The 25,791-nt window shown below is 40.4% G+C and overlaps 1 protein-coding gene across 2 annotated transcripts; it reads left to right on the top strand.

Moving 5' to 3' along the window:
• The first annotated feature begins 5,009 nt into the window (after window positions 1-5,009).
• HELII (hatching enzyme-like II) lies at window positions 5,010-18,118 on the top strand. Of its 2 annotated transcripts, none has more exons than XM_021349452.2 (6): window positions 5,010-5,360; window positions 7,048-7,260; window positions 14,810-14,919; window positions 16,480-16,690; window positions 17,478-17,614; window positions 17,957-18,118. In XM_021349452.2, the coding sequence occupies exons 2-6, from the start codon at window positions 7,077-7,079 to the stop codon at window positions 18,050-18,052; spliced, it is 738 nt and encodes a 245-aa protein (XP_021205127.1). In that variant the 5' UTR covers window positions 5,010-5,360; window positions 7,048-7,076; the 3' UTR covers window positions 18,053-18,118.
• The last annotated feature ends 7,673 nt before the right edge of the window (window positions 18,119-25,791 follow it).

Raw genomic sequence — 25,791 nt, 5'->3', positions numbered from 1 at the left:
TTTTTCTTAGATGGGTGGACGAGCTCACCACAGCCCACCTGTTGTTAAGTGGTTACTAGAGCCCATAGACATCTATAACCGTAAATGCGCCACCCACCTTGAGATATAAGTTCTAAGGTCTCAGTATAGTTACAACGGCTGCCCCACCCTTCAAAGCGAAACGCATTACTGTTTCACGGCAGAAATAGGCAGGGTGGTGGTACCTACCCGCGCAGACTTACAAGAGTTCCTACCACCAGTAATTACGCAATTATAGTTTTGCGGGTCTGATTTTTATTACACGATGTTATTCCTTCACCGTGGAAGTCAATCGTGAACATTTGTTGAGTACGTATTTCATTAGAAAAATTGGTACCCGCCTGAGATTCGAACACCGGGTGCATCGCTCAACACGAATGCACCGGACGTCTTATCCCTTAGGCCACGACGACTTCAAATTCATAGTTGTCTGGAAGAGATCGCTCTTTGCGATAAGACCGCCAATTGTACTTTCTTTTGTATTTAATGTATCGCAAGCTGACTTAACCTAATAGGTGTATGGCTCTAATAAAGAATTAAAAAAAATGTATCGCATTGTTTATTTTTGTTTTTTGGTGTAGGTACATTAAAGAATATTCTCTCTCTCTGTCTCTGAAAATTAAAATATGATAAACAAACAAACAAATCAACAAAAAACACATTCACATTTATTCGAATTGTTAGGCAAGATTACTTTGAGCCAGAAAAAAGTACTTACCAATGCGCGCTTACATAGCGTCCCATCCTCAGTAATCATGTATATGTTACTACAGTTCACGACGTTACTGCGTCAGCATAAAAGCTATCCCTGGACTCATGAAGATGTCGCGGCCTAAAGGATAAGACATTCGTATTGATGCAATGGTATTCAAACCCCGTAGGCAGTTACCAATTTTTCTAATGAAATAACTACATTACGAACGTTCATGATTGACTTCCAGCGTAAAGGAATAATCATCGTGTAATAACAAGTCATATTCGCAAAATTATAATATGCGTAATTAACGATGGCAGGACGCCTTGTGAGTCTAAACGGGTAGGTACCACCACCCTGCCTATTTCTGCTGTGAAGCAGTAATACGTTTCGATTTGAAGGGCGAGGCAGCCGTTGAACTTTAAAAACCGAGAACTTAGAATTCATATCTCAAGGTGTGTGGCGGCATTTACTTTGTAGATGTCTATGGGCTCCGGTAAGCAGTTAACGCCAGGCGGGCTCTAAGCTCGGCCAACCATCTAAGCAATAAAAGGCACATGTAAGTTCGGATGTGCCCAGAAAAATTAGTAGCTGTCTGTGGGATTTGAACAGGATATGTGCTAGAATTGACGGAGCGTCTTATCCTATTCCGATAACTGACAACGTTCCGGTCACCGTCCTCGTCGAACCCGTCGCTTGCGACGAAGGGCTCGACGAGCGAACTAACCCATAGACACAGCCCACTGAGTTTCTCGCCGGATCTTCTCAGTGGGTCGCGATTCCGATCCGGTGGTAAATTCTGCGAAGCACTGCTCTTGCTAGGGTCAGTGTTAGCAACTCTCCGGTTGAGCCCCGCGAGCTCACCTACAAACGTTAGGGTGAAGCTGAAATAGCCTCTCAAGGCTATCAGCATAGGTAGGGAAAACACCCGACAACGTAAATGCCGCCACCCACCCTGAGATACAAGTTCTAAGGTCTCAAGCATAGGTACAATGTCGGTATTTGGTCATACATTGAATAACATTATAATAATACTCTGTTATGTAACTTATAAACACTTAATACGGATAAGATATAATTATAAGAATTCAGTAATACCATACATTATGGATGTACATAATAATATTGGCGATGTTAGATTAACCTTTTGACGTTATATTGATTTCAAATACTTTATCAAAGATTTCTAACGATAATAGCAAATCAAAGTGATTAAATAGATTTGTTTGAAATTTTTAAACGAAGTCTATTTAGGATTCCTTTATTTTGATTTGGTGAAATTAAATTATGAGTATTTTTTTTATATTGCATTGACTGTAGATTTTCGTAATTTTATGGATACGTAACTACTTATAATGTCGCCACACATCTTGAGACTCGAGTCTAAATTGTCTCAATAACGGGCGTCCCGAACCTTTTAAATCGTAACAACACATTACTGTTTTGCAGCGAAACTGAATATTGACTGGGTGTATCATTTTTTTCGTTATCACGAAAAGCTTTATATCGAATTCTTATTGTTAATAAAACCTTACTACTTAAATTTGGTGTTAGTTAAATTTTAGATTTTTCTGAGGGGCGGTGATAATATACGTGCATCTCAAACAAAAAAATTAAGATTGGTCCTGTACCATTCAGTGTTTCTCAAAGCTTGTACATAACACGAAGCATTGGGAAGGGTTCGTCTTCCAAAGGAAATACTTTGAATTTTCTCTTTTTGATTAACGCGAGTCGAAAATTTCTCAAATGACGACCGCAAGACTCATGCGTAGGGCTCCTACAAGTTGGACCAACAACGAAGGGAATCCACTGGATGCAGTCAACGTAGGATCGATCGTTGTGGCGAGGCTTGGGGATATGTGTCCAGCAGTGGCCGTCTGTGGGCTGAGAGCTAGAATGCTGAACCAAAGCTGAATAGTTACTGTCACTTAGTTACATATCACCATCCCACTTGTTTCAGCCACGAGGCTCGTGAGCACCTTTGACCGCCTACGTCAATTAACATAAACAACAGTAGAAAAAACATGAAACTGCAAAATTCCTGTAATTTACGTACGATAAATAGTGTTAATCAATCAATCTAATATATAAAATTCTCGTGTCACAGTTTTCGTTTCCATACTCCTCCGAAACGGCTTGACCGATTTTGATGAAATTTTTTGTGCTTATCCGGTATCTATGAGAATCGGCCAACATCTATTTTTCATCCCCCTAAATGTTAGGGGTAGTCCACCCCTAAATTTATTTTTTTATTTTTTATACAAAATTTTTTGTTTTTATTTTTTTATGATACAGCATACAAAAATACATACAACCCTAAATTTTCACCCCTCTACGATCAACCCTTATTTTTTATTTGTTAATTAAAAACTAAATGTTTTTGCAAGAATTTTGTTTTTATTTTGTCATGACTTAGAATAAAAAATTTCATATAACTCTGAAATTTTCACCCTCTACGATCAACCCCTATTTTTTATTTGTTAATTATAAATTTTAAATTTTTTGGCAAGATTTTATTTTTTATTTTGTCATGACTTAAAATAAAAAAAATATATTACTCTCAATTTTCACTCTTATACGATCAACCCCTATTTTTCCATCCCGATTTTTATTTTATTTATTCTATGCACAGATCCGCAATAAGGTTGCAAGATGGCAATCAAATATTATAGTAGTAGTTCTTTTGACGTTCAACAAGTATGTACTTTCATTTATGTTGAATAAAATTTTTTTGATTTGATTTGATTTGATTTGATAATTGTAGTATGATAAATTGTTATTCAGAGTTTATAATTTCAAGTTCCTTTAATTATGATTTTTTTTAATTCAATTTGATCTCCTGCCCTCGCCGGTCGACTACTGATCAACTATCAATCGATCAGTTATCCCCGCCAGGTGTCACCACTCATCCAGCAAACATCACGTAGTAGGGATGAGGACGAAGCCGGTCTCCTGTCTTACTCACTATACATTTTTCAGCCATGTTTCTTTGGTTTTATTTGTGTATCAATAGTATGTTCAGTAGGTCTGAGAATCGGCTACTATCTATATTTCATACCCCTAAGTGATAAGGGTTGTTCACCCCAAAAATTTTTTTTTATATATATATTTTTTGGTTATAATGAGGTATAGTCCCCAACGCGTAACTTGGCAAGAGTCGCTAGATGCGCAGAAGTCGTTTTTTAGGTTTCTTTGGTTGTCAAGCGGGACGCGGGGAAAGACGTAGCACCGTTCCGAGCGCGCGATTGGTGAGTCAGTCGACTCTCCCCTCCCGCACCGCGTCCACGTTCCGTTCGCTCCCGGTTACACATGTGCCTACTAAAGTTGTAGGAACCCTTTGTTTATATAGAGTTTTTGTTACGAGTTGTTATTATTATTTTAAATTTAGTTTTTGGTACGAGTGTTATTGTTTTAAATTTGTTTGCAATGGCAGGACCAAATACCAATGACCATAATTATAGTCGATTCATTCACTGAGCGTTTTATTATTTACGCCAGTGACGACAGCGACTCTTCGTTATGTCGACGATGAGGAGCCAACTCCTTCCACCAGCTCAGGTCCTACCATAAATTAAATCCAAGGGGTAGCACTATTAGAAAATGATAGTGACGACGGCGACACATAATTTTTAATATTAAGTATATTTTGTTAAATAAACTTTTTAACTTTTAATTGTATTTTATTTATAACACCTAATACACTTCACGAATTCCTCTCTTTTCTTTAACTTTCTTCTAAACACACAGGCTTAAAAATAAATTATGGCAAATAAAAAATTTAATAAAATAAAATTAACATATAGGTATGCGGGCCATAAAAGTGACCATTTTTTTGTTGCAATGTACACTATGCGCGACATTACCCCCACTACACCAAAACCTTGCCAACTTACGTGCCGCTTACTATATTATGTGGTTGAATGAGGTTTTTGAGAATTTTATATATTAGACTATAATTTCCCTAGAAATCTTATTTAAGGCAACACAACGTTTGCCGGGTCAGCTAGTATATATATAAAAATGAATCCCTATTTCCCTTGGTCACGACATAACGCGCGAACGGCTGGACCGATTGCGCTTATTCTTTTTTGTTGTGTTTTTTACTGCCAGGAAAAGGTTCTTATGAAAGAAAAAATAAGAAAATTGCGCGGAAAAATAAGAAAATTAAAAAAACTTAATCACCATATTGAATTTTCTAATGTAACCTTATGGCGTTTGACATAACATTGACAGAATGCGTGCTGCAAATATCTCCAAAGAGGATGTAAAAAAACTGAATATCGTTTAAAACAAATGCTTCGGTTGAAGTTGTGTTGATAAAATACGGGGATGTAAAAAAACTGAATTTCATAGTTCACGGCAAACCGTTGCTATTGGACCAATAAACGTTGTGGGCCAATATTTCAAGGCATTTAAGTATAAAAATGAAGCTCAGGATTGTGTCGTGTGAGCGTTCAAGTTAAATTGACGCAATTGATACCGCCACCGAAGCCACTACATTCATTGTTTTGGAAACGGGACATTAATTGAAAATAAACCAGATTCTAAGCATTTTTTGACTCATATCCAGCAATACGATAATTGCTTTAAAATGACGTCATTTGGAGCTACAAAAGCTATTCAAGAAAATTTTATGCCAACTTTCAAGGTTAGTAGGTATATTGAAAAACAATGAACTTTTACCAACACCTGTCTGTTGCAAAATACGTTGGCAGGCTTCAATTGAAATGGTGTATCAATGGAAAGGGCGTAAAGTACATTTGTAGCTCTACGAATTGCCAGAAGCAGCCAGAAGTGTCTAGGCAATAGATAGGGGATAGGGGAATGGCAGTGCTGAAAAAGTATTTTGAGAGCCACTTGGTAGAACCTAAGGGTGGTACTACAAACAATCCGCTATACAATATCCTATATTACATCATTTTCTCAGGTTCAGATTTGTATAAAAGAAAATTCAATAAAATCAATAATAAATGATAGTCCCCGAAGCGAAGCGAGGGTGGGTCCCTAGTTAAATAATAAATCGAACGCAATCAGTGACTTGTCAATTTCTATCGATTATAGATGTTATGATAGACTATGATATAAAAGTAGTGTTCGAAATGTTATTAACAATATTGAGGGACAATGTTGCGTATTGCACTATTAGTTACTATCGTCTGCTCCGCGTTGGCCACGCCCGCCGTCGTGAGGACTAGAGAGGAAATACAGGCCTTTAGAAGCTTCCTGGAAAGCACCAAATCCGGTGAGATTTTATATGATTTATGGTGTACTTGAAATCAATAAAATACTCGCGTTTTGACAAAAAGGAAAGTTAATATTACATTATACGTATATTATGTTAATTCCATGCGGGCTTTTTTTTAAACCAGTAACAAATCTGGTTTTAAAATGAACCTCGGGTCTACTCCGAAGGAAGTTTTATATGGGATATTGGATGCGTAGTGTATTTCTCTTCTTCTTCTTCGTTATTTTTTGGCTCCGGCACGGTTTGTGCATTAGCCAGCGTCAAGTTATAAGATTTTTATAATTCGCCTTTTTAATTATTTACAGTTTATGAATAATACAAAACGAAATAAACTAATCGCGACATAACATAAATGATTAAAAACGAATTAAATTTACAAAATATAACAAAACTAAACTAAACTAACTAATTAAAGTAAACTAAACAAAATATTACAAAATAAAACAAATCACACAACTTCACTCCTCACGTTCCCGACAAAAGGTCCTACATTTCTCTAGCACGCCCGGAATTTAGTGTTAATCTACCCACTGAGATTCTCAGTGGGTCACGATTCCGATTCGATGGTAGATTCTGAGAATGGTTTCTGGTGAATTCACCTACTCATCCACGAGAAGCTGGAATAGCCCCATACGCATCCAGCTAATAGGTAGAAAATAAAGCGTTGTGACGTCAGACACCGCTACGTGCTTCTTTTTTTATGATTATCACCATATTTGAAAGTTTTCTATTTTGTGTTATTTCTTAAAGAAGTTACTTGCCTATTGAACTTGAAGTTGAACTAAAAATGCTTCTTCGATTACTTATCTCTTCGCGAGTGGCACCTGTATTATATGAGCATAACTACGTATAATCTCGGCTTATTCGTTTAATTGACATTTTCTTGTTTACAATAATAATTAAATATATTACAATAATACAATAGGTAATTAAAAATATAACTTTATAGTAAAAACTATTTCCGCCTTGACGTTAGAACGTTTTCAAAATAAAAATTGCTTATGAATAAGTTTTTTTCAATCCTATTTTCATACAAGCCAAGGAAGCTTAGGTATTTTAATGTGGTTCAAGCGAACTATTGTTTCCGCAGGCGATGGGATTCAGTTCGCCGCGAGAACCATGACCAATCCTCTGGCCAACCCTGAGGAGAACAGCGGCAAATTCCAAGGAGATATTATCCTAGACGACTTCATGATTGAAATCCTACTCAGGCAGTACGCAATGGGGCGTAACGCGTACACGTGGCCAAATACTAAGTGGCCGAACAACACCGTTGTTTGGGAATTTGGAGAGGGGGAATTTGGTAAGGCTGTTATTAATAATTAGTATTTTTTTTATTTTCTTGACTAAATTTTACAGTTCACTTTTTCATTGTTTCGAATTTTGGTGATATATTTCATTGTGGCTACACGGAGAGCATTGTAGACGGTGGAAACAAGAACGGGAAGAGAGAAGAAGGGTCGTCGTACCCCGTTTCGGGGGCACGGAACGGGCCTCGGGGCAAACCCCACTGCCCGGAACGAAGCTCCCTGCCACACAGGGCAGGGGTGAAGTGTTGCAAGACGGGATTAGGGGGGCTGTTCGTATGCGCGTTCGGCGCACTCCACATCGACAAAAATATATACATAAACATAATACGATGGGCTTGATCTTAAGCGACGGCTTGATGCCCGCGGAGGAGTCACCCCGGCGCCGGCTGCTGTCCTCTGCTTGATTTTTTTTTTTTTTTTTTTTTTTTTTTTTCTCTATAACTAACTAACTAACTAAAACTAAACTACTATACTAACTATTAACTAAACTATTTACATTATGTACAAAGCGGGACAACAGTCAGCACCGTGGGGCCCGCCACCGGCCCCATGCCGCGGCCCCACCTCTACAAGTCAGAGGGGGAGCCGCGGCACTAGTTTGGCGCTCACCCGCTAAGGGCTCCCCAGAAGGGGAAGACCGTCGCGGGGAGGGACCGACGTAAATCACTCCCCTTAAGGGGGAGTGGTCCACCCAAACGGGCGGTAGAAATGGGTCCCCATAGGGGGGCACCCCAACAGTGTGGGGGGAGATGAAGAGTGTGGACAGCTCAGTCCCATGGGGGCACTCATTATGAGCACTCCCATATCACTCCGGTTAAGCCGACTATCTTACCATAGCCGGGGGTTTCAGTAGCTCCCTTGGTAGCGCCTGACCATCAGGTGGTCTGGCGTGCAAGGGAGCTATATTGTGGAGATGCTCGTGGGGTCCACCGTCAGCCCGCTCGTACATATTACGAGCTAGCCTCCGGATGAACTCCTCGAGCGACTCCACATCTAGATCCCGGGCGATTACGTCATTTCTGACGTAACGCCCTGCTCCGACTATCGTGCGAAGAGCCAGATTCTGCTGGGCCTGTAACTTCACCCGCATGATCTGCGGGATGAGGTGATACCAGGCCGCAGCTGCGTACGTGATACGGGAACGAACATACGTCTTGTAAATGCCGAGTCTAGTCCTGGTCGGCAACCTGGAGGCCAACACCGGCCGGAGGAGAAACCTCGCATAGCGGGCGGCCGCCAACGCCGACTTGGCGTGGGCGGTCATCCTCAAACTCCGGTCGATATTGACTCCCAGGTATCGGACACTGGGCCTAAACTCGACATTGACTCCACGGAGACTGAGCTGTCCTGGGACGGCTCTTGTGCGGACCGGACCGAAGAGGATAGCCGCGGTCTTCCCCACGTTGACCGCGACCCTCCATCGGTCCAGCCACTGGGGCAGTAGGTCCAACAGCCTCTGCATCCTCGAAATGGCCGCAGAGGGGAAATTAGAGGACGAGAAGTAGGCGCTGTCGTCGGCAAACAGCGCCAACTTCACGTCGGCTTCCCACGCTTGGAGGTTGCCCTCAAGCGTGGGAATGTCGTTGGTGTAGAGAGCGTAGAGGACTGGTGCCAGGACGCTTCCCTGGGGAACTCCGGCCGTGACTGGGCGCACCGACGACTTTGCGCCCTCGACCGCGACAAGGAAGGATCTTCCCTCCAGGTACGACCCCAGCAGTCGCACATAGGCGTGCTGGAGGTCCGTGTTCCGCAACAGCTTGTAGATCAGTCCCGCATGCCAGACACGGTCGAAGGCCTTCTCGATATCGAGAAAGACTGCGGCCGTGTACTGGCGCGCGTTGGACCGATCCGCCAAGTGGTGCATAACGCGGACCAATTGCAGCGTTGTCGAGTGACCGCTGCGAAACCCGAATTGCTCGGGTCTGAGAAGGATGTGCGGCGACACCCTTCTCAGCAGCAGCCGCTCGAACAACTTGCCCATATGCGACAGCAGAGTGATCGGACGATAACTGGAGGGATTTCTCCTATCCTTGCCGGGTTTGGGCAGGGCAATAACCTTACCCAATTTCCAAGTTCCCGGGAAGTGTCCTGTGGACAGAATGGAATTGAACAGTCGTGTCATGAATGACACGACCGTTTCGGGGAAGTGGAAAAATGCGAGGGAGGGAATACCGTCCTCGCCCGGCGCCTTGCGCCTCTTCATCCGCTTGATGGAGAGGCGCAATTCACTGGGAGTGATGAAATCACCATCTCCCAACGGTGGCACCGGGGAGGAGAGTAGGCTTGCTACGCTCTCTTCCACCGATTGGTGGAATGCGGCCTCTGAGGGTGCAGAGTTATTTGGAGCGAACTGCCGCTCCAGCATTACGGCCAGGACATCGGCGCGGGCCTGAGCCGAGAAGCATCGGTTGCCCCTCTCGTCCACGAGTGGACAAGTCGGGGCAGGCCGATTTGAGAGCTGGCGGCAAAGTCGGTGGAGGGACACGGACGAGGGGTCCTCACGGGCCTCCTCGATCCGTTCCTCCCACGCATAGCCCCGATAGGAGCTAATCTTCGCCGCCAACTCCGCTTCCAGCTCATTAAGCTCGCGCTTGATCCTGGGACAACGAGTTGTCGCCCAGAGCCTCCTCAGGCCCCTCTTCCGGCGAATAATCGCTTTCAGATGGGCCGGGAGTATACCTCTGGGCCCGCCGCTGGGCACAAGAGTCGTTGCCTGGTCGATCGCTCCCCTGATGGAGTCGACAAGGCGGACTGCCGCGTCGTCGACCCCCTCAGGGGTGTTGGGGTCCTGAATTACGGGAAGGTCAACTAGGAGTCTCTTAAAGAGCTCCCAGTCGACCTTCGGTCGTAGGGGCGAGGTCGCAACCCGGGTAAGCCCCATTCCCAGTGTGACCAGGATAGGGAGATGGGGGGTACCCAGGTCGTACAGTGCCTCAATAGTTAAGGGGCACCGTAGCCCCTTATGAACGCACACATCCAACACGTCGGGCTGGAGTTGCGCGGCGGTCGGAATGTGCGTGGGTTCGTCGGGGCCGACCACAGAGTAGTCGCCCCTATCGGCATCTTCTAACAGCCGCCTGCCCACTGCTGAGTTCAGTCGGGAGCCCCACGCGACGTGCTTCGCGTTGAGGTCCCCGACCAGCAGAGCTGGGCGGCTGTCGCAATTCAGGACCCGTCTTATGTCCCCGGGGTGGAAATCAGGCCCCGGGGGTCTATACGCGGCATAAACCCGCATATCTCCCCCCGAGGTGTGGATCCTCACACCGATCGACCTTGTCGATGTGAAGGCCAACAAATCCAACTGATCATGCACCACGTCTCGCCTGACGAGCGCCGCAGTGCCCCTGAACGGCGTCCCAGCAGGACTCACCTCGTCACGTCGGTACATGAAGTAGTTTGGAATCCTGAACACATCCCGAGGACGTAGCTTGGTCTCGCCCAGGAGCACAACCTCAGGGTTGTACTCCCGGGCGAGAACCAAGAGATCGTTCTTGCGGGTTTTTACCCCGCCGGGGTTCCAATAAATGATGCGCAGTTCCTGGCTAGCCATTGAACTGCGCAATCATTCGGTAGAACCCCGACAAGAGAGCCCCGAAAGGGCTGACTCCCGAGGCGATCTCACGGATCACTCCGGAGACCACCTCGGACAATTTCTCCCAGAGCGCGAGGAGCCATGCAGCAAAGCCGGCAGGTTGTGAGGCCTACCGACCGCTGCGCCGCTCGCGCTGAGGGCGGGGGGGAAGAGGGGGCTGAGATGTATCCGGCTGGGTCTGAGGCAAAATTTCCCCAGGCTCAGGCAATGGATCGTTGGCTTGGTTCTCAATCGTTTGGGAAGGATTAATATCGACCTCCATAGTCGTAGAATTTGGTGCAATTGGTGCAGATAGAGGGAGGACTTCAGCTACAAGTAATTGTTTTTGGAGCTTTCTTCTTTCTTTTTTCTTCCTGTTCTTTAATTTATTTTTTAGGGCCTTTTGGTTTTGTTTTACTGGCTGTGAAAGACTGGCAGCGACAGTACTGCGGGGGGCAGGTTGAGGTTTAGGACCCTGCCGCGGAGTATTGGCTTCTGCCATCAGCGTTGCCGCTGACGGCTTGGCCTCTACCACAACGGCTGGGTGGATGATCAAGGACTGGGGAGGGGGTTGGGGCTGGGAGGATTTCCCTTTCCCTTTCCCCTTCCCCTTAGGAGCTTGAGATGAGGACGGGAGTACCGGAGCCGGATGCAATTCGGCCCGTGGGGCCCGAGGTACCGGAGGGGGAATGGTGACTCCCATCATCCTTGCCCTTCTGCGGAAGACCGGGCACCGTCTGTCGACGGCAGTGTGGTCCCTTCCGCAGTTGGCGCAAGAAAACGGGCCATCCCTCGGCCTCGGGCAGTCCGCTACTACGTGTTCTTCAGCACATCTAACGCAGCGGACCGCGCGGTGGCAGTTGGAGGATGCGTGCCCAAAGGCCTGGCAACGATGACATTGCGCAGGCCCTCGACTTGTACGCCATCCCTCCACTGACACCCCCGGCAAGTACAGCAGCTCTTCAACTGCGTACAAGCGGGCGAGGTCGTCCTTGGAGAGGTGGTCCAAGGCCACGAAAAACACGCAGCCTGGCCTACCCCTCCTGGCCTCGATACATCGGGCATGCCGGGCCGGGAAGCCCAGCTCTCTTAGGGCCTGGGTTACGTCGGCCGCATCGGTATCGACAGGGAGGCCCCGAACAACTACCTTCGAAGGAATGTCCTCCGCCAGGGCGTAACAGTACCATTTAATGGCACTGTCCCTGGCAGAGACCTCCGATAGGTAGGCCTGGACCTCCCTGTACTCCTCGATCGATGACGGGAGAAATAGGAACCCGGCGCCGTAGGGTCGCCCCGAGGGAGCTCTGCCGAGTCGCTCCCTAATGGCCGCCATATGGCGAGGCCAATTAGGGAGGGCCTCCACTACAATTGGTGGGTGACGGCGTAAGTCCACCTGGGCACGACCCCCCGACCTCGGGGGAGGGGCAACTTGGGCTTGAATAGAGGGCCGTTTGGGGCCGGATGATTGAGATGCAGCCATTGCTGCATAGGATGTGGATGGTTTTGGTTGGGAATGTTGTGATTGAGCAGCGTTATATGGATGGGAATGGGTAGCCTCGAGGTCCACGTACCTCGTTGATTCGAGGTTGCCTGCCGTGCTGCTTAGGGCAGGGGTACCTCGAGGCCGAACCGCTGGTATGGGAGACACAAGAACGGGGCGAAGTCTAGTCAGACTAACCCATTAGACTACGCCTCCGCGGCTTTTTTCCTTCTATTTTTCTGAGTAGCCAAAGACAGGATGAGATTATACGACGTCGTGAAAACAAAAGTCATGGATGATGGTGTTCATGACTGATGAGGTCACGACTGAAGGAATGTAGTTTTTCAATTTTGTCATTCCCTATATCCCCTACCACAAGTATTATGTTTGGTGATTATCACGTTCGCTGCATTACGAGATCTATCAGATCTCTTGCAGGACTTTTGTGTTGTGCGTTGAATATAATCGTGTTGTTTCACTCCTTGCGGGAGGATCTAACGTGTAAAGTTCTTTAAGTATGAGTACGACAAATATACATATTTGCTTCCTACTTAAAGCTGAATTCAAGGACATTAAAAAAGAAATTAGAGATGGATTAGGTCCCTAACGCACAGTACTGTAATTATATTCATTCCTTGCGTTAGGAGATATGTCGGTACTCGTGGAATCGTACGCCTCGTAGACGCAAGAGAGCGAGGGTGGGCGGCGCGGGCGCTGCGTGACTCGTTTTAGTGTTGTCCTAGCATCGACGTGGGAGCTTCCGCGCACGTTTTGGAAATAGCACTCGCGTATATACCTACGTGTTGATTATTTTTGATAAACAATGAGTTCTTTTAAAAGAAAAAAGTGTAAAATTTTTTATTTATTTTGGTGAGATTTCTAACAAAAAATCAAAGCCGGATTATACTGCTGCATCGTCTAGTTAAATAAAAATTTTGGAAAATGTTCAAATTTACAGGATTCCCCGAAGGAAGATGTACTGATCATATTTTCCAACGTGGCGACAAAAAAAGACGTTGTGTGGATTGTTACGAAAAATTACGATGCACATTAAACAGCACTGACGCTTCTAAAAAAACTAAACGAATTCTTACCATATGCGCGCAATGCAAGCAATCAATGTGCTTACATGTTGTAATGAAAAACACTTTGCATAATTAATAAAACTATTTCAATCGACAACTAAAATATTATTTTATTCCCATCACTACTTACTACACATATTGAACTATCTTCGGTTGCGGTACGAGATACAATCGATATCAATTTTTTTTTTGGTATTTATAGTTTATTCAAATGTCATAACTGCGTGCGAACCTAGCAAAATATAAATCAATAGGCTATCTTTCATCCACAAAAACTTCAAAGTATATGTCATTGTTTTTTTGGAAGATATAAATTATTTTCAAAACTGTATCTTTAGGAGACTGATTAGGTCTCAAACGCACCAAAGGGTGGGTAAGTTTCGAGATCTTTTAGGTCTCCAAAGCACCAGCTGAAAGTTCTTTGATAATAATGGCGCAGTGAACGTGTTATTCCAGGTGAACGATTTGTTCCAGTACAATAGGTATGTTCTTTGTTAGCAAAAAGTACAAAAAATAATAATTGATATCAATATAAAAAAACATATATTTTTTTATCTTTTTCTTGCCCGTATCTCGTATTATGTGAGAATGGCACCTTATCATGCTGCATAGGAATTTGAAATGACTTTTACCACCGGTCGACTGACTGACGACGACCCTCCTAGGACTATACAGTCTCCAGTACTAACTATGTACATCCATTATAACGTCCCATTAGGAGGAACTCTTTTGTTCTTTCCTTTGATCTTTCACTTATCTTCCACTTCATCCGTTTTTGGTTCTCTGATATGCATTTTACAAACGTTTACATTTAAAATAACACATTTTATTCTTTTTTATTTATTGCTTAGTTGTGTGGACGAGCTCACGGCCCACCTGGTGTTCAGTAGTTACCGGAGTCCATGGACATCTACAACGTATATGCCGCCACCTACCTTGATGTATGAGTTCTGAGGTCTCAGTTTTTACTGTACAACGGCTGTACCCCTCTTCAAACCTAAACGCATTACTGCTTCACAGCAGAAATAGGCAGGGCATTGGTACCTACTCGTGCGGACTCACAAGACGTCCTAACACCAGTAATTACGCAAATTATAATTTTGCGGATTTGATTTTTATTACACGATGTTATTCTTTCACCGTGGAAGTCAATCGTTAACATTTCTTAATTACTTATTTAATGTAGAAAAATTGCTACCCGCCTTCGGGATTCGAACACCAGTAATGCATCGTTAGATACTAATACGACGACTTTGATATTCTATTCAATTTTCAATTATAACATTGGTATGTATTTGTCGAAAATTGTGCTGTGTTGTATTTTTTTTATTACTATTATTATAATTAATCGCTCGCACATGTCTAACAGCATTTCTTTTAGTTTAATAAATTAATTTTTTTCAAAGATCCTCGTCTGCAAGCCACCATCGAGGAGGCGATCGAAGATATCGAAAAACACACATGCCTCAAGTTCCGTTACCGCGAGGCTGGAGACACAGCCTTTGTCAGACTCACCGTGAGTATCATTGTCATAAGGTACAAAATAAAAAAACCGAATAATCTATTGAAAACGATTTTCATATAAGTCTTGCGATTCTCTTCTTCTTCTTTTTTAAGTATTGCAACTAGCTTGTTGCAATGCCATTGTTGCCAGTGTCAAATTTATAAAAATCTTCAATTTATTAAACACATATGTACAGACGACTGCAAAAGTGCATGGACACCTTAAGGTCTATATTCGCCTGAACACGACGGTGACGGTATTGTAAGGTATTCGCAAAAAATGAACTAGATAGCGCTTTTGAGCATTTTAATGATTTAGATAAATTTATAAAATGCTTAACAAAATAATATTTCTACAGTACTAGACATCATACACGTGGAGTTGCGTAATAAATACTATGTTATCAATCATCAATCAAATCAATTACAATAACAACATTGAATCTACAATTAAGATTATGGTTAGCTTGATGCCCGATATATTATGATATGAGCGATATTTTATCTTCATAACAGTATGCCGATAGCTTAGTTGGTCGGCTGCTTAGATGAAAACTCAAATGATTATCTGTTCGTGTCTTTTTTACAAGATTAGTATTTTCCTAATGTTTTTTTATTATTATTTATAAGTTTCTTTTTTAGTTTTGTAGATAATTGATATGGAAATAAAAAAAAAATATGGAAAAAGGATAATGTTGCAACAGAAATAATACACATTTTGAAGTTTAAAATATATAATTTTTATTCATTAAAACATTAAAATTTGTATTCTTAAAACAATAATCGAATAAATATTGACGCAGTTAGTGATGTTATACAAGGTGTTAATTAAATAATTGAAAATCAGAAAGTAGATGGCGCCATTTCTCTCATCAAAGGAAAAGGTATTGGAATTGTCCATCGAATTTTGTGTCATTTATTACATACATAACCTCTCATTTGGAAACTGATATGAAATGAAATGAAGTTGATTTATTTAGGACTGTAATCAATTATGATGAAATTAAATGAAACTATGTGAAAATGAAATTCGCAAAACCAGTACTCTGAATTAATACTATTGTAGTATTATGTCAAGTCATCGTGCCGCATGACTTCGGATGGTGGAACTGTTTTACAATGGAAGGTGGCATTCACTTTGTAATTCCGTCAACTGCATAATTCTATCAGTGCATCTAGGCAATAAAAAAAAACAAAAAAGAAAAGAAAATAAAACCTACTTAGTGTGAATTTTATAATGTTCTCGATAGCGTAAAAGTTAAATCAAATTTGTATGCAGTTGGAACAGCGCTCCTAGCGGTAAACGTAGGCAAACGTTCGAACTTCATACAACTTTGAGTTAACTTTTACGCTAACGAGAACGTTAAAAAACTCGGACTAAGCATACTGGTGCGTGTAAAATAATATTACAAAAACTTTTTAAAGTTTCGAATATTAAATAATACGAGTGACAAAAATATGACAACCGTGATAAAGCTGCCTTGCGAAGTAAGAACGGCAGTCTTATATAAAGCGTGTGATTAATTTATAACACCATTTATTTTTTACTATATCTTTTGAATTATGCGATCAGGGTAAAGCTGATGGATGCTATGCCAGCATCGGATACTGGGAGCCACGAGGCGTGCACGAGATGAACCTTGCCCGCGATGAGCCAGGAGTGGGCTGTTTCCGCCACGCCACCATCGTGCACGAGTGGATGCACATCCTCGGCTTCCTCCACATGCATGCCACCTACAACAGAGACGACTATGTTAAGATCATCGAAGAAAACATTACACCTGGTAAGTAAACAATACACGTCGCGGTCATATCCTGAATGAACGAAAAGATTATGATGAAAAAGTATTCAAAGAATATAGCATTAAAGGTCAACGCTATTTGCAATTATGTGGGGAGCTCCGAACATTACTATACGCTTCAGTTAAATATCTAATAAATTATGTAGCACTCTAATTATGGCAGCATTTCGTTGTAACCACACTCCTCGCCACGCCGCGCACTAGCCATTATTGATTACCGTGTAAAACATTGATTTGTTTAACAAAGTCAGACTATAAATTTAGCACTAAAGACTTTTAACACTTTTACAAAATAGAACTATCAAAAGTCATCAACGACTTGTTCTGCCAGTGTTGCCTAAAGTTAGCGGGGACCTTGTAAAAAATATTAAGTAGGTAGTTCATAATTTACATTTCCGAGATTGGTTCCTAAAGTTCACCCGTGATCAGGGTGCTGGCATATGCTAAATAATAATGTTTGTAATATAATACCACTAGTATCGTGATCATATGGTCAGCGCTAATTATGAGCACATAAGTATGAGGTTTGGGGCTATTTTTTTCGGTATAAGGGCGGGTCCCATCGAGGTACGGGGCCCGTAGCATTGAGGCTTTACATGGCTAATCCGGCACTGTATTTTGTGCATAACATCAAATAGCTACAAATTTAATCCACATTTTTTTACTGTGCCGCTACCAATATTCCTAACGTGCAAATGTTATTTGCTAATGTAAAACCTAAGAACTATTATAACAGCTTTATTTGTACTTTACTGCTATTAAACTTCAGGTCTCGAGCACAACTTCGACAGCTACACACAAGACCTCATTGATAACTTAGGCATTGAATACGACTATGTCAGTTGTCTGCATTACGGACCTTACGCATTCTCACGAAACGGAGGGAAAACTATCGTTGCTCTGAAGGTAAGAACTCATTTTTCCACCACCCAACCGTAATAAACTCATTCATAGTATTTGCGCATTTTGGAGCATATTTTCTGTAAACTTTAGGAAATAATGACTATTATTGACATACAATTTTGAGATATAATAGTCAGGCGTATTCGTAAATGATAAAAACTAATTAGCAAAAAAAAACGACCTTGTTTTTGGATTTTCTACAACAAAAGCTCTTAAATGCACTCCATACATTCGTTGTGAGCCTGAAAAAAATAGTCAGATTAACAGTGCAATTAAATAAATCACAGTAAGACTATTAAGCAAATTATTTAGTAAGCAAAATGTTTACGTATTGTTCATTTTCAGGAGCACGCGGGTGCGATGGGTCAGCGTTTGTACGTAACCAGCGATGACTGGCTTCGCATCAACAGACATTACAACTGCAAAGGAGCTTGGGATTAAGCCACCATCAAAACAATAAAATGAAGCAACGCAATATTCCCTAATAATAAAAAAATATTTCAGTTAGTTGTTGTTTTTCTCTGAACGCGAAAGCGGCAGACCTCGAGTATCCTGGTTAAATTGAAATTATTGTGGATAGTCTTTTTAATTACAGAGCAAAGTGACGTACATATGTGTAGAGCGCCGTTTTATTCGATTAAAGAAAAATACATTTTTAAAGACGCTATTTATTATCTATATGTATAAAAATGAATTGCTGTTCGTTAGTCTCGCTAAAACTCGAGAGCGGCTAGACCGATTTGGCTAATTTTGGTCTTGAATTATTTGCGGAGGTCCAGAGAAGGTTTAGAAGGTAGATAAATATGAAAATGCTCGGAATTAAATAAAAATAGTAATTTTGTTTTTTCTTTGATGTGGGTTGTTCTATGTTTATTTTATACGAAAGTTTAGGTCTTTTATTTATCGACTGAGGCACTACGAAGTTTGTCGGGTCAGCTAGTATTTATTAAATATATTTAAAATCAATTTAGTCAAAATTTTTGCATTACATTACATTCGTGACGTTGTGATATAAGATTGAATCCTAATCATTGCAGGTCACGTTCCGCTTGTAGTTAAATTATAATAAAAACATCGTCCTTTATACCTACCAAGTCTAATTACCACGATAGCATTGGCACTATAATAGTAACGTTCCCGTAAATGTCAAAAAGAGCTGCACTAAGTTTCAGTCGAATGTATAGTTTGAGAATAGAGGACAAACAAACATTTCTAATGAAATAAAACATTAAAAAAAACAGAATATTAAATATGTATTTTATTTGTTAGCAGATCCAAAATTACAGTTTATTGTCTTTAATGTTTTCATTGTATGATTATTGCTCACTAGATGTATAAGCTCACGGCTATCTTTGTGTTCAGTGGATATCATAATGCATTTACATCACAACGTAAATACCACCTTAACACCTGATATTAAAATCTCAATTGGATTGTGTCATTATTTTCCCACCATTCTAACGAGTACGGATAGGAACTACACACCAGAAGCAAGAATATATTCGCGGAAGCTGAATATACTAAGGAGAAATCACATTTTTTTTGCCCTACCTAATCGCTGGGAGTCTAAGAAGACTACCTATTCCATTTACTCACGGAAAAATCACAATAGGCCCTAAAACGTATTTGTAATGTTTGTAAGTACGACGTAATGGTCTACTGCACTCTAAAAATATAATTTAAGCTCTGTTTGTAAAGTAAATAAATGAACAAGTACTTAAAGTGTGCCTGTCAAATTTGCTGCGAGTCATTTGCGAATCGGTTTTTTCTCTATAAATAAATTTCTTCGTTCGAGCATCTCACTCTCTCTCTCTCTCTTCAATTGGTCCCTCATTGCTGAGGATCCCCTCAGACACAGTCCATTGAGTTTCTCGCCGGATCTTCTCAGTGGGTCGCATTTCCGATCCGGTGGTAGAATCTGCGAAGCACGGCTCTTGCTAGTGTTCATGTTAGCAACGTCGTCAGGTTTGAGCCCCGTGAGCTCACCTACAAGCTCGGCGAATCTAGAATAACCCTTCGAGGTTACTAGAATAGATAGAAAAAAAAACTCAGCATTGTAACGTGCCCGCCTGAGACCTTTCCGTATGATCTGTAGCCACTTATATCGGTCAGTGGCACAGTGAAGTGCGTCGCTCAGTCTTGTGTCCAGGTGCTCGGACTCTTGATCACTCCATTTCTTTTGGCTTCGACCTCTGGATCGTCATCCATCCACTTGACCTGTCATTATAAGTCCCTTCATGTTTGTACATCATCGACTAGAAATTGGCCTATGTAGATCTGCACTTAAAAGCTTATTATTATCAGAGAATTTAAAAACTAGTAACTTGTTGAGTGATAATTCACTGCGGCATATCCATATTAGTTTTGGAATTTTCTGTAATTAATTTGTTTTCATAAAGACAAAATTATACAATAGGTGCTTATAATTAGGTTACTCTTTAGCCTTGTGTGACTCTCGGGAAAAAAAATTGGCAAAAAAAGTCAAGATAAAAAGTATGAACGGCTTCCGTCGGCTGATGTGCAAACGAAAGCCAATAAAATATTATTTACAAAACACACAAGTTATGTTAGGTTGTTTTTTTTCCGTCTCCAGTGCTCCCCAAGGGGCAGCGCGACCTACATGCTCAACAGATGACTGCGGCTTTGATCTCTGAGACAAACGCGACCGAACGCGGCCCCTCGCTCCTCGTAAATTACGTCAAGACAAATTTCAACTCTTTGAAATTGTAAGGATTTAAACGCATCGGGCCCTGATTTAATCAGATTTATTGGTGTTTAAGTACGAGAATGAATTAAACGCGTCGTACGGTCGTGCGTTCAATGTTTTGATAACGCAAATAATTTTCGTTGACTATAACCGCTACACGATCAAGTGTGTGTTCACGAAAACACACAAAACTATGAAAAAAAAACTCCCATTTAAATATTTCAAATCCTTACTCGTTGTCGCTTTGGTTAGGGAATAAGAAAATTTCAAGTAACTTCAGTGTGTTTAATGCGAGTTTTCTAACTTCTCGATCGCGTATAAGTTAACTCAAAGTTGTATGAAGTTGGAGCAGCGCCCCTAGCGGCAAACGAAGGGAAACGTTCGAACTTCACACAAATTAGAGTTAACTTTTACGCTAACGAGAACGTTAAAAAACTCGCACTAAGCACACTGCTAACACAGGCTTACCATTTAACTTATCAGTACATGGATATGTACAAAGTGTAGTAGACTTTTCAATGACAGCTCTTCACGGTTTGTCTGAATGACATGTCGCGGTCCACCGATACACATGCTGACAGCCGGAACGCTTGGCGGCGGGTCTTTCGAACTGAAACCGATACTTGAACGCGCGGTGGTCGTAGTTTCCGAGAAATATACTGTATAGAGTTACTAGTTACGCTAAAACGTATCAACGGGACGTTGTTGCTTTGTGAAATGCCGATTTTTTTTTGGTGTGCTTTAAGTGTACCTACCACGCGACGCATGTAAAATTCGTATTTGTATTGTTGTAATAGCCTTACTGTTGGAAACCCATAACTGCTGTGGTTGAATATGATCCCTTGAAACTCTAATCTACATAATTATTTTATTTAAAAAAAAACGTGCTTATGAACAACAATTACGAAAAAAAAGAGAGGTGTCTTATGGACACCCGGTTGGAAAGAAGTTTCTTTTGCTACTATACCATTTTGTGTTTGTATTATGTAGTGATTAAATAAAAAAGAATGTTTCAGATTAGGTAGTCAACCCAATATGCGCGTGAATTAATTACATTTGGCTTGATGAGGATATTTATTATGACATAAAATAAAATTTCCTAATGCTTACTATAAATTACCTCTATTATCTTCAACTTCTGATAAATAATTACTCATTTGCTTTTAATGTGCAAACATAATTTTAGCAAAAACATTAAGAGAGCTTTAATGTATTTAAATTTATAAATCGCGTACGCTGTTTGTCGACAAGAAAAAAATTAAAACAACAAGTATGTTAAAAAAAAACAATAATTTAGCAACAAAATATAATGTTGACAAAAAATGTATGAATAAAAAAAACATTAATAAAGGACAGTTAAAGAAAATACAAAAAATTACAAATATATTCTCAAAATTAAGGGTGACCGGAATTGATAAAAAAGATTAAGTTTTGTAGTTGTCTCAAAAATCGTTACAAAAAGACATTAAATTTTGGTGTAGTTTTTCATTATTACACTTTTTTTGTCTAACCTCTCAGCCCACAAACAAATCTGAACGATAACATGCGATAAGGAATTATGTTCAAAAAAAAAAACAAAATACATCTTCGAAGCGCTGCGAAATAAGAGTTCCTGCGATCTGTGATCTAAAAACAGTTCATGTCAAATACCCGTCACACAATCCCCAAAGGAATGATTGGCGCTTACTTAAAACTAAAATACGCTACTTTCTGACACTGACATTCACTTAGGAGTTGCATAAAAAACAAGATGGCCGTCTAAAAAAGTGTCAAAGTTTAACGACTTTAAATCTTTAGAAAAAAGCGTTAAAAAGCCGACAGAGATCTCGTAATCTATTTCAGAGATTCCGTGGCGACTGTTTTCAATTAAAATTACAGATAAGAACGTACAAATTATAGATTTCCTCAGGAAACACTTTATTATGAAATAGTTTTTGACGCTTGTACGTTTCCCGGTTTACGAGGTGTGGATAAATAGCCAATAAAAGATTCGTTTATTGAATAAGATTGTTTGCGATGAATAATTGTTAATGTATAGACGCAACTTTGTATCTTGTTGAAAGCTTGTGATTTAAGTGCTATATTTACTGGGTTTTTTTTTTCTTTTTTTTTATTGCTATATTTTCGTTTCTTGTTCTATTTGTAGAAGTAGAATAATAACGAAGTCTTTCTTCTGGAAAAGTCCACGGCAATACTATAGAGCAGAGCTGTCCAAACTACATAACTTTGCCGGCTAATTAAATTTACTACAAAAGCTGGAGGGCCGCACAAAAATATATTTTCAAAAACATAATACTTTCCGGGAACTTCCCCAATAATAGCAAAAGATAGCTTCACTTTTAAATGGGAATGAAATGTTACAAATATCAATATAAATTATACCAAAAATCGATTATATGTTTTGAGAAAGAATTCTTTTATCCATCTTTTATACAAATGTTCACGATTGACTTCCACGGTGAAGGAATAACATCGTGTAATAAAAATCAAACCCGCAAAATTATAATTTGCGTAATCACTGGTGGTAGGACCTCTTGTGAGTCCGCACGGGTAGGTACTACCGCCCTGCCTATTTCTGCCGTGAAGCAGTAATGCGTTTCGGTTTGAAGGGTGGGATAGCCGTTGTAACTATACTGAGACCTTAGAACTTATATCTCAAGATGGGTGGCGGCATTTACGTCGTAGATGTCTATGGGCTCCAGTAACCACTTAACACCAGGTGGACTGTGAGCTCGTCCACCCATCTAAGCAATAAAAAAAAAGCTATTTTCTGGTCAAAACATGCGTATACCCTGCTATAGAGCAAAGAGTTATATTAACTTTTCTGTCTATACATCCAGAAAAAAATAACGTTTTGTTGTTAGGGTAAAAGGGTGTAGTCATCCATAGCCACGAAAACTATAAAGTATTTGAAATAATATTATACATATAACAGGAACAATAAATAATCCAAGATAATGCTGAAATACTGAATAAACCCGCATAGAATTGAACCTGATTTTGCCCCAAAAATATGGCACATTCCGGTTCATCGGTAATGACTAAAATTTATAATCTGAAATAATATAGGGTAAGCTGCAACACGCAATACGCAATCAAATTTTTAATTTCCTAGCGTCAGAAAAATATCGCATAAAAACCTGATTCGCGGTAACGATATTTAAAAGATGATTTCGCATTTACACAAGCTGTCAGCTTTCCGACAATTAGCCTAGCGAGATTGATGCAAAATGTACTATTAGGCATTTCATGTACAGTGATAAATTCACGGAGGTCTGTCCTTGGTGGCACGACTCCGGAAGCGTTCAAATTGCGAGACGGGCCACACTTAGTGACGAGATTCATTAATTAGCCACAAATGTCAACACGGGAGAGCTTACCAACGAGCTGGAACGATACAAGATTAATGATAATAGCTGCCCCTTAATATTTTTAAATGTTCCAATGACGTCATGTTTTTATATATGCTGCTTCGAGTGTTTACGATTTGAAAAAAGAAACTCAAATTTCTGTCAAACAACAGTCTTTGGGTTATGCATGATAAAAAAAAAACTCAAATTTTATTGTGCCTGTCTGTATTGAAAGAATGTTGGCACTGCTCCTTAATGCGGAAAATTTAACACGTTCTTTTTTATTGGTGTTAACAAGCAGTCACAACGAAGCGATGGCAAAACAAAGAATGAAATAGACATCCTAGATCTAGTAGCTTTAGTTATCGAGGTTTCGACGTATTTTTATCTATACTAATATGTATATAAATGTACAGTGGTTTTTACGGATGTTCCGTTATAACTACTAAACCATGCATCCGATTGACTTGAAACTTGGTATCCATGTAGAAAATACATGTACTTAATGGATAGGCTAATGTTTATATGAGCGTTGGACTCCCTAATAATAATGACAATAAATAATAATGTTAATTTTAAATGCCCAACAAAGCGGGCGAGCACGGCTAGTATCTTCTAAGACTATAGCAAAATTGCCAATGTCGTTAACTTGCCAATGGCGTTAACAGTGAATTCGAATAACGTACAAATAAATAGCAACAAAAATTATTAGTCATAATTCTAAAAATGACGTTTGGTCCGATGGCGTTCCTAATATGTCACGATTCATTTCACTTGTGAGCCGTTAATATGAAGCTAGGCGTAAAGCAAACATGAAACTGCTATTATGCCTAAAACCAATAAATCTTCGGTTTTCTCTTATTTTAAATTAAAAAATAAAACACCCACCATCTTAAATTACTGTATAGGATTTTTATATTTTTTAAATGGCAACAAAAATCATTTACAAAATGATGAACCAAAATAAAAATGCTTTCCAAAGTTTTGTTATTGTCCTTTGCCAAAAGTGTACGCTCTAAAAAAAACTTGTAAGTAGCATTTTTGGAATAGGCAACAGATTTAGATTCTTAATTAAGTGAAGTGTTGCGTCGCCCCGTAGTGAATTATAGCCATATTGAATTGGGGTAATTGTTTTTAGGGTGTCCATGATAAAATAAAGTAGAGTGCAAATTGGATTGTTTTTTTCGTATAGTGGACAAATAAACAATAAAAATTGCGCGTAATATAATTATAAGTAAAGAAAAATTTGGAACATGTATAGGTATATTTAAGGAAATTTATAGAACCAATGGACTAATAGAAATAATAAAGCAGAAAATTTAATCGCGCCCGGATTAATATCACATGTTTCGCATATTTACTGGTGGTCTAGTGAGCTCGCATGAGTAAGTACCACTGCCTACATCTGCCACGACGCTGTAATGCTTTCGGTTTGAATATTGGAACCCTCGTTATACTATACAACTAAGACAACTCATGTCATGACATGACAATAAAATTATAAGCGCACATTTCACAACAGCATACCGATTATATAGAAAAACACCCATCCTATTGAATAAATAAATTATTTGCGAATGAAACACGTACGTTTTCTATTTATTTATTAAAGTGACACACTTATACAACACCTTATATATACACACAATGTGGAAATAAAAAAAAAAAAAATCAAACTGTTCAAATAGTGGAGAGTTCTAAATTATCTAAAATTGTAATACTAGAATGGTCACAATACCGGATGGTGTTTTGACAAATGGCCGTGTTCACGGATTAACTGAGATGGCATCCCAATGATGAACACGTACTCGACCGCAGCAGTCATTACCACGCTTGTCTTTGTAAAACGACCGAAACTCAGACAAATTATGATTTATGATTTCTCCCACGACATACGTACTATGTACGCGGTTTACGTTAGCCGAAGTTTTTTTTTTTTTCGAACATGGTACTCTATATTCGAACTGCCTATGATAAGGCATTTTTTTTTTAATTCTATGACGTCTGACATGTGTCCGTTTTGATAATGGTACAATACAATGCGAATTAAAAACTAGAAAATCATCTCTGTTTTAAAGCGATTAACTGGTGACTGGTGCAACACTAAATTAAATCGATTAGTC

Source organism: Bombyx mori, chromosome 15 (assembly GCF_030269925.1).
Source record: "Bombyx mori chromosome 15, ASM3026992v2".
NCBI classification, from domain to species: Eukaryota; Metazoa; Arthropoda; class Insecta; order Lepidoptera; family Bombycidae; genus Bombyx; species Bombyx mori.
This window is presented reverse-complemented; position numbering and strand designations above follow the sequence as displayed.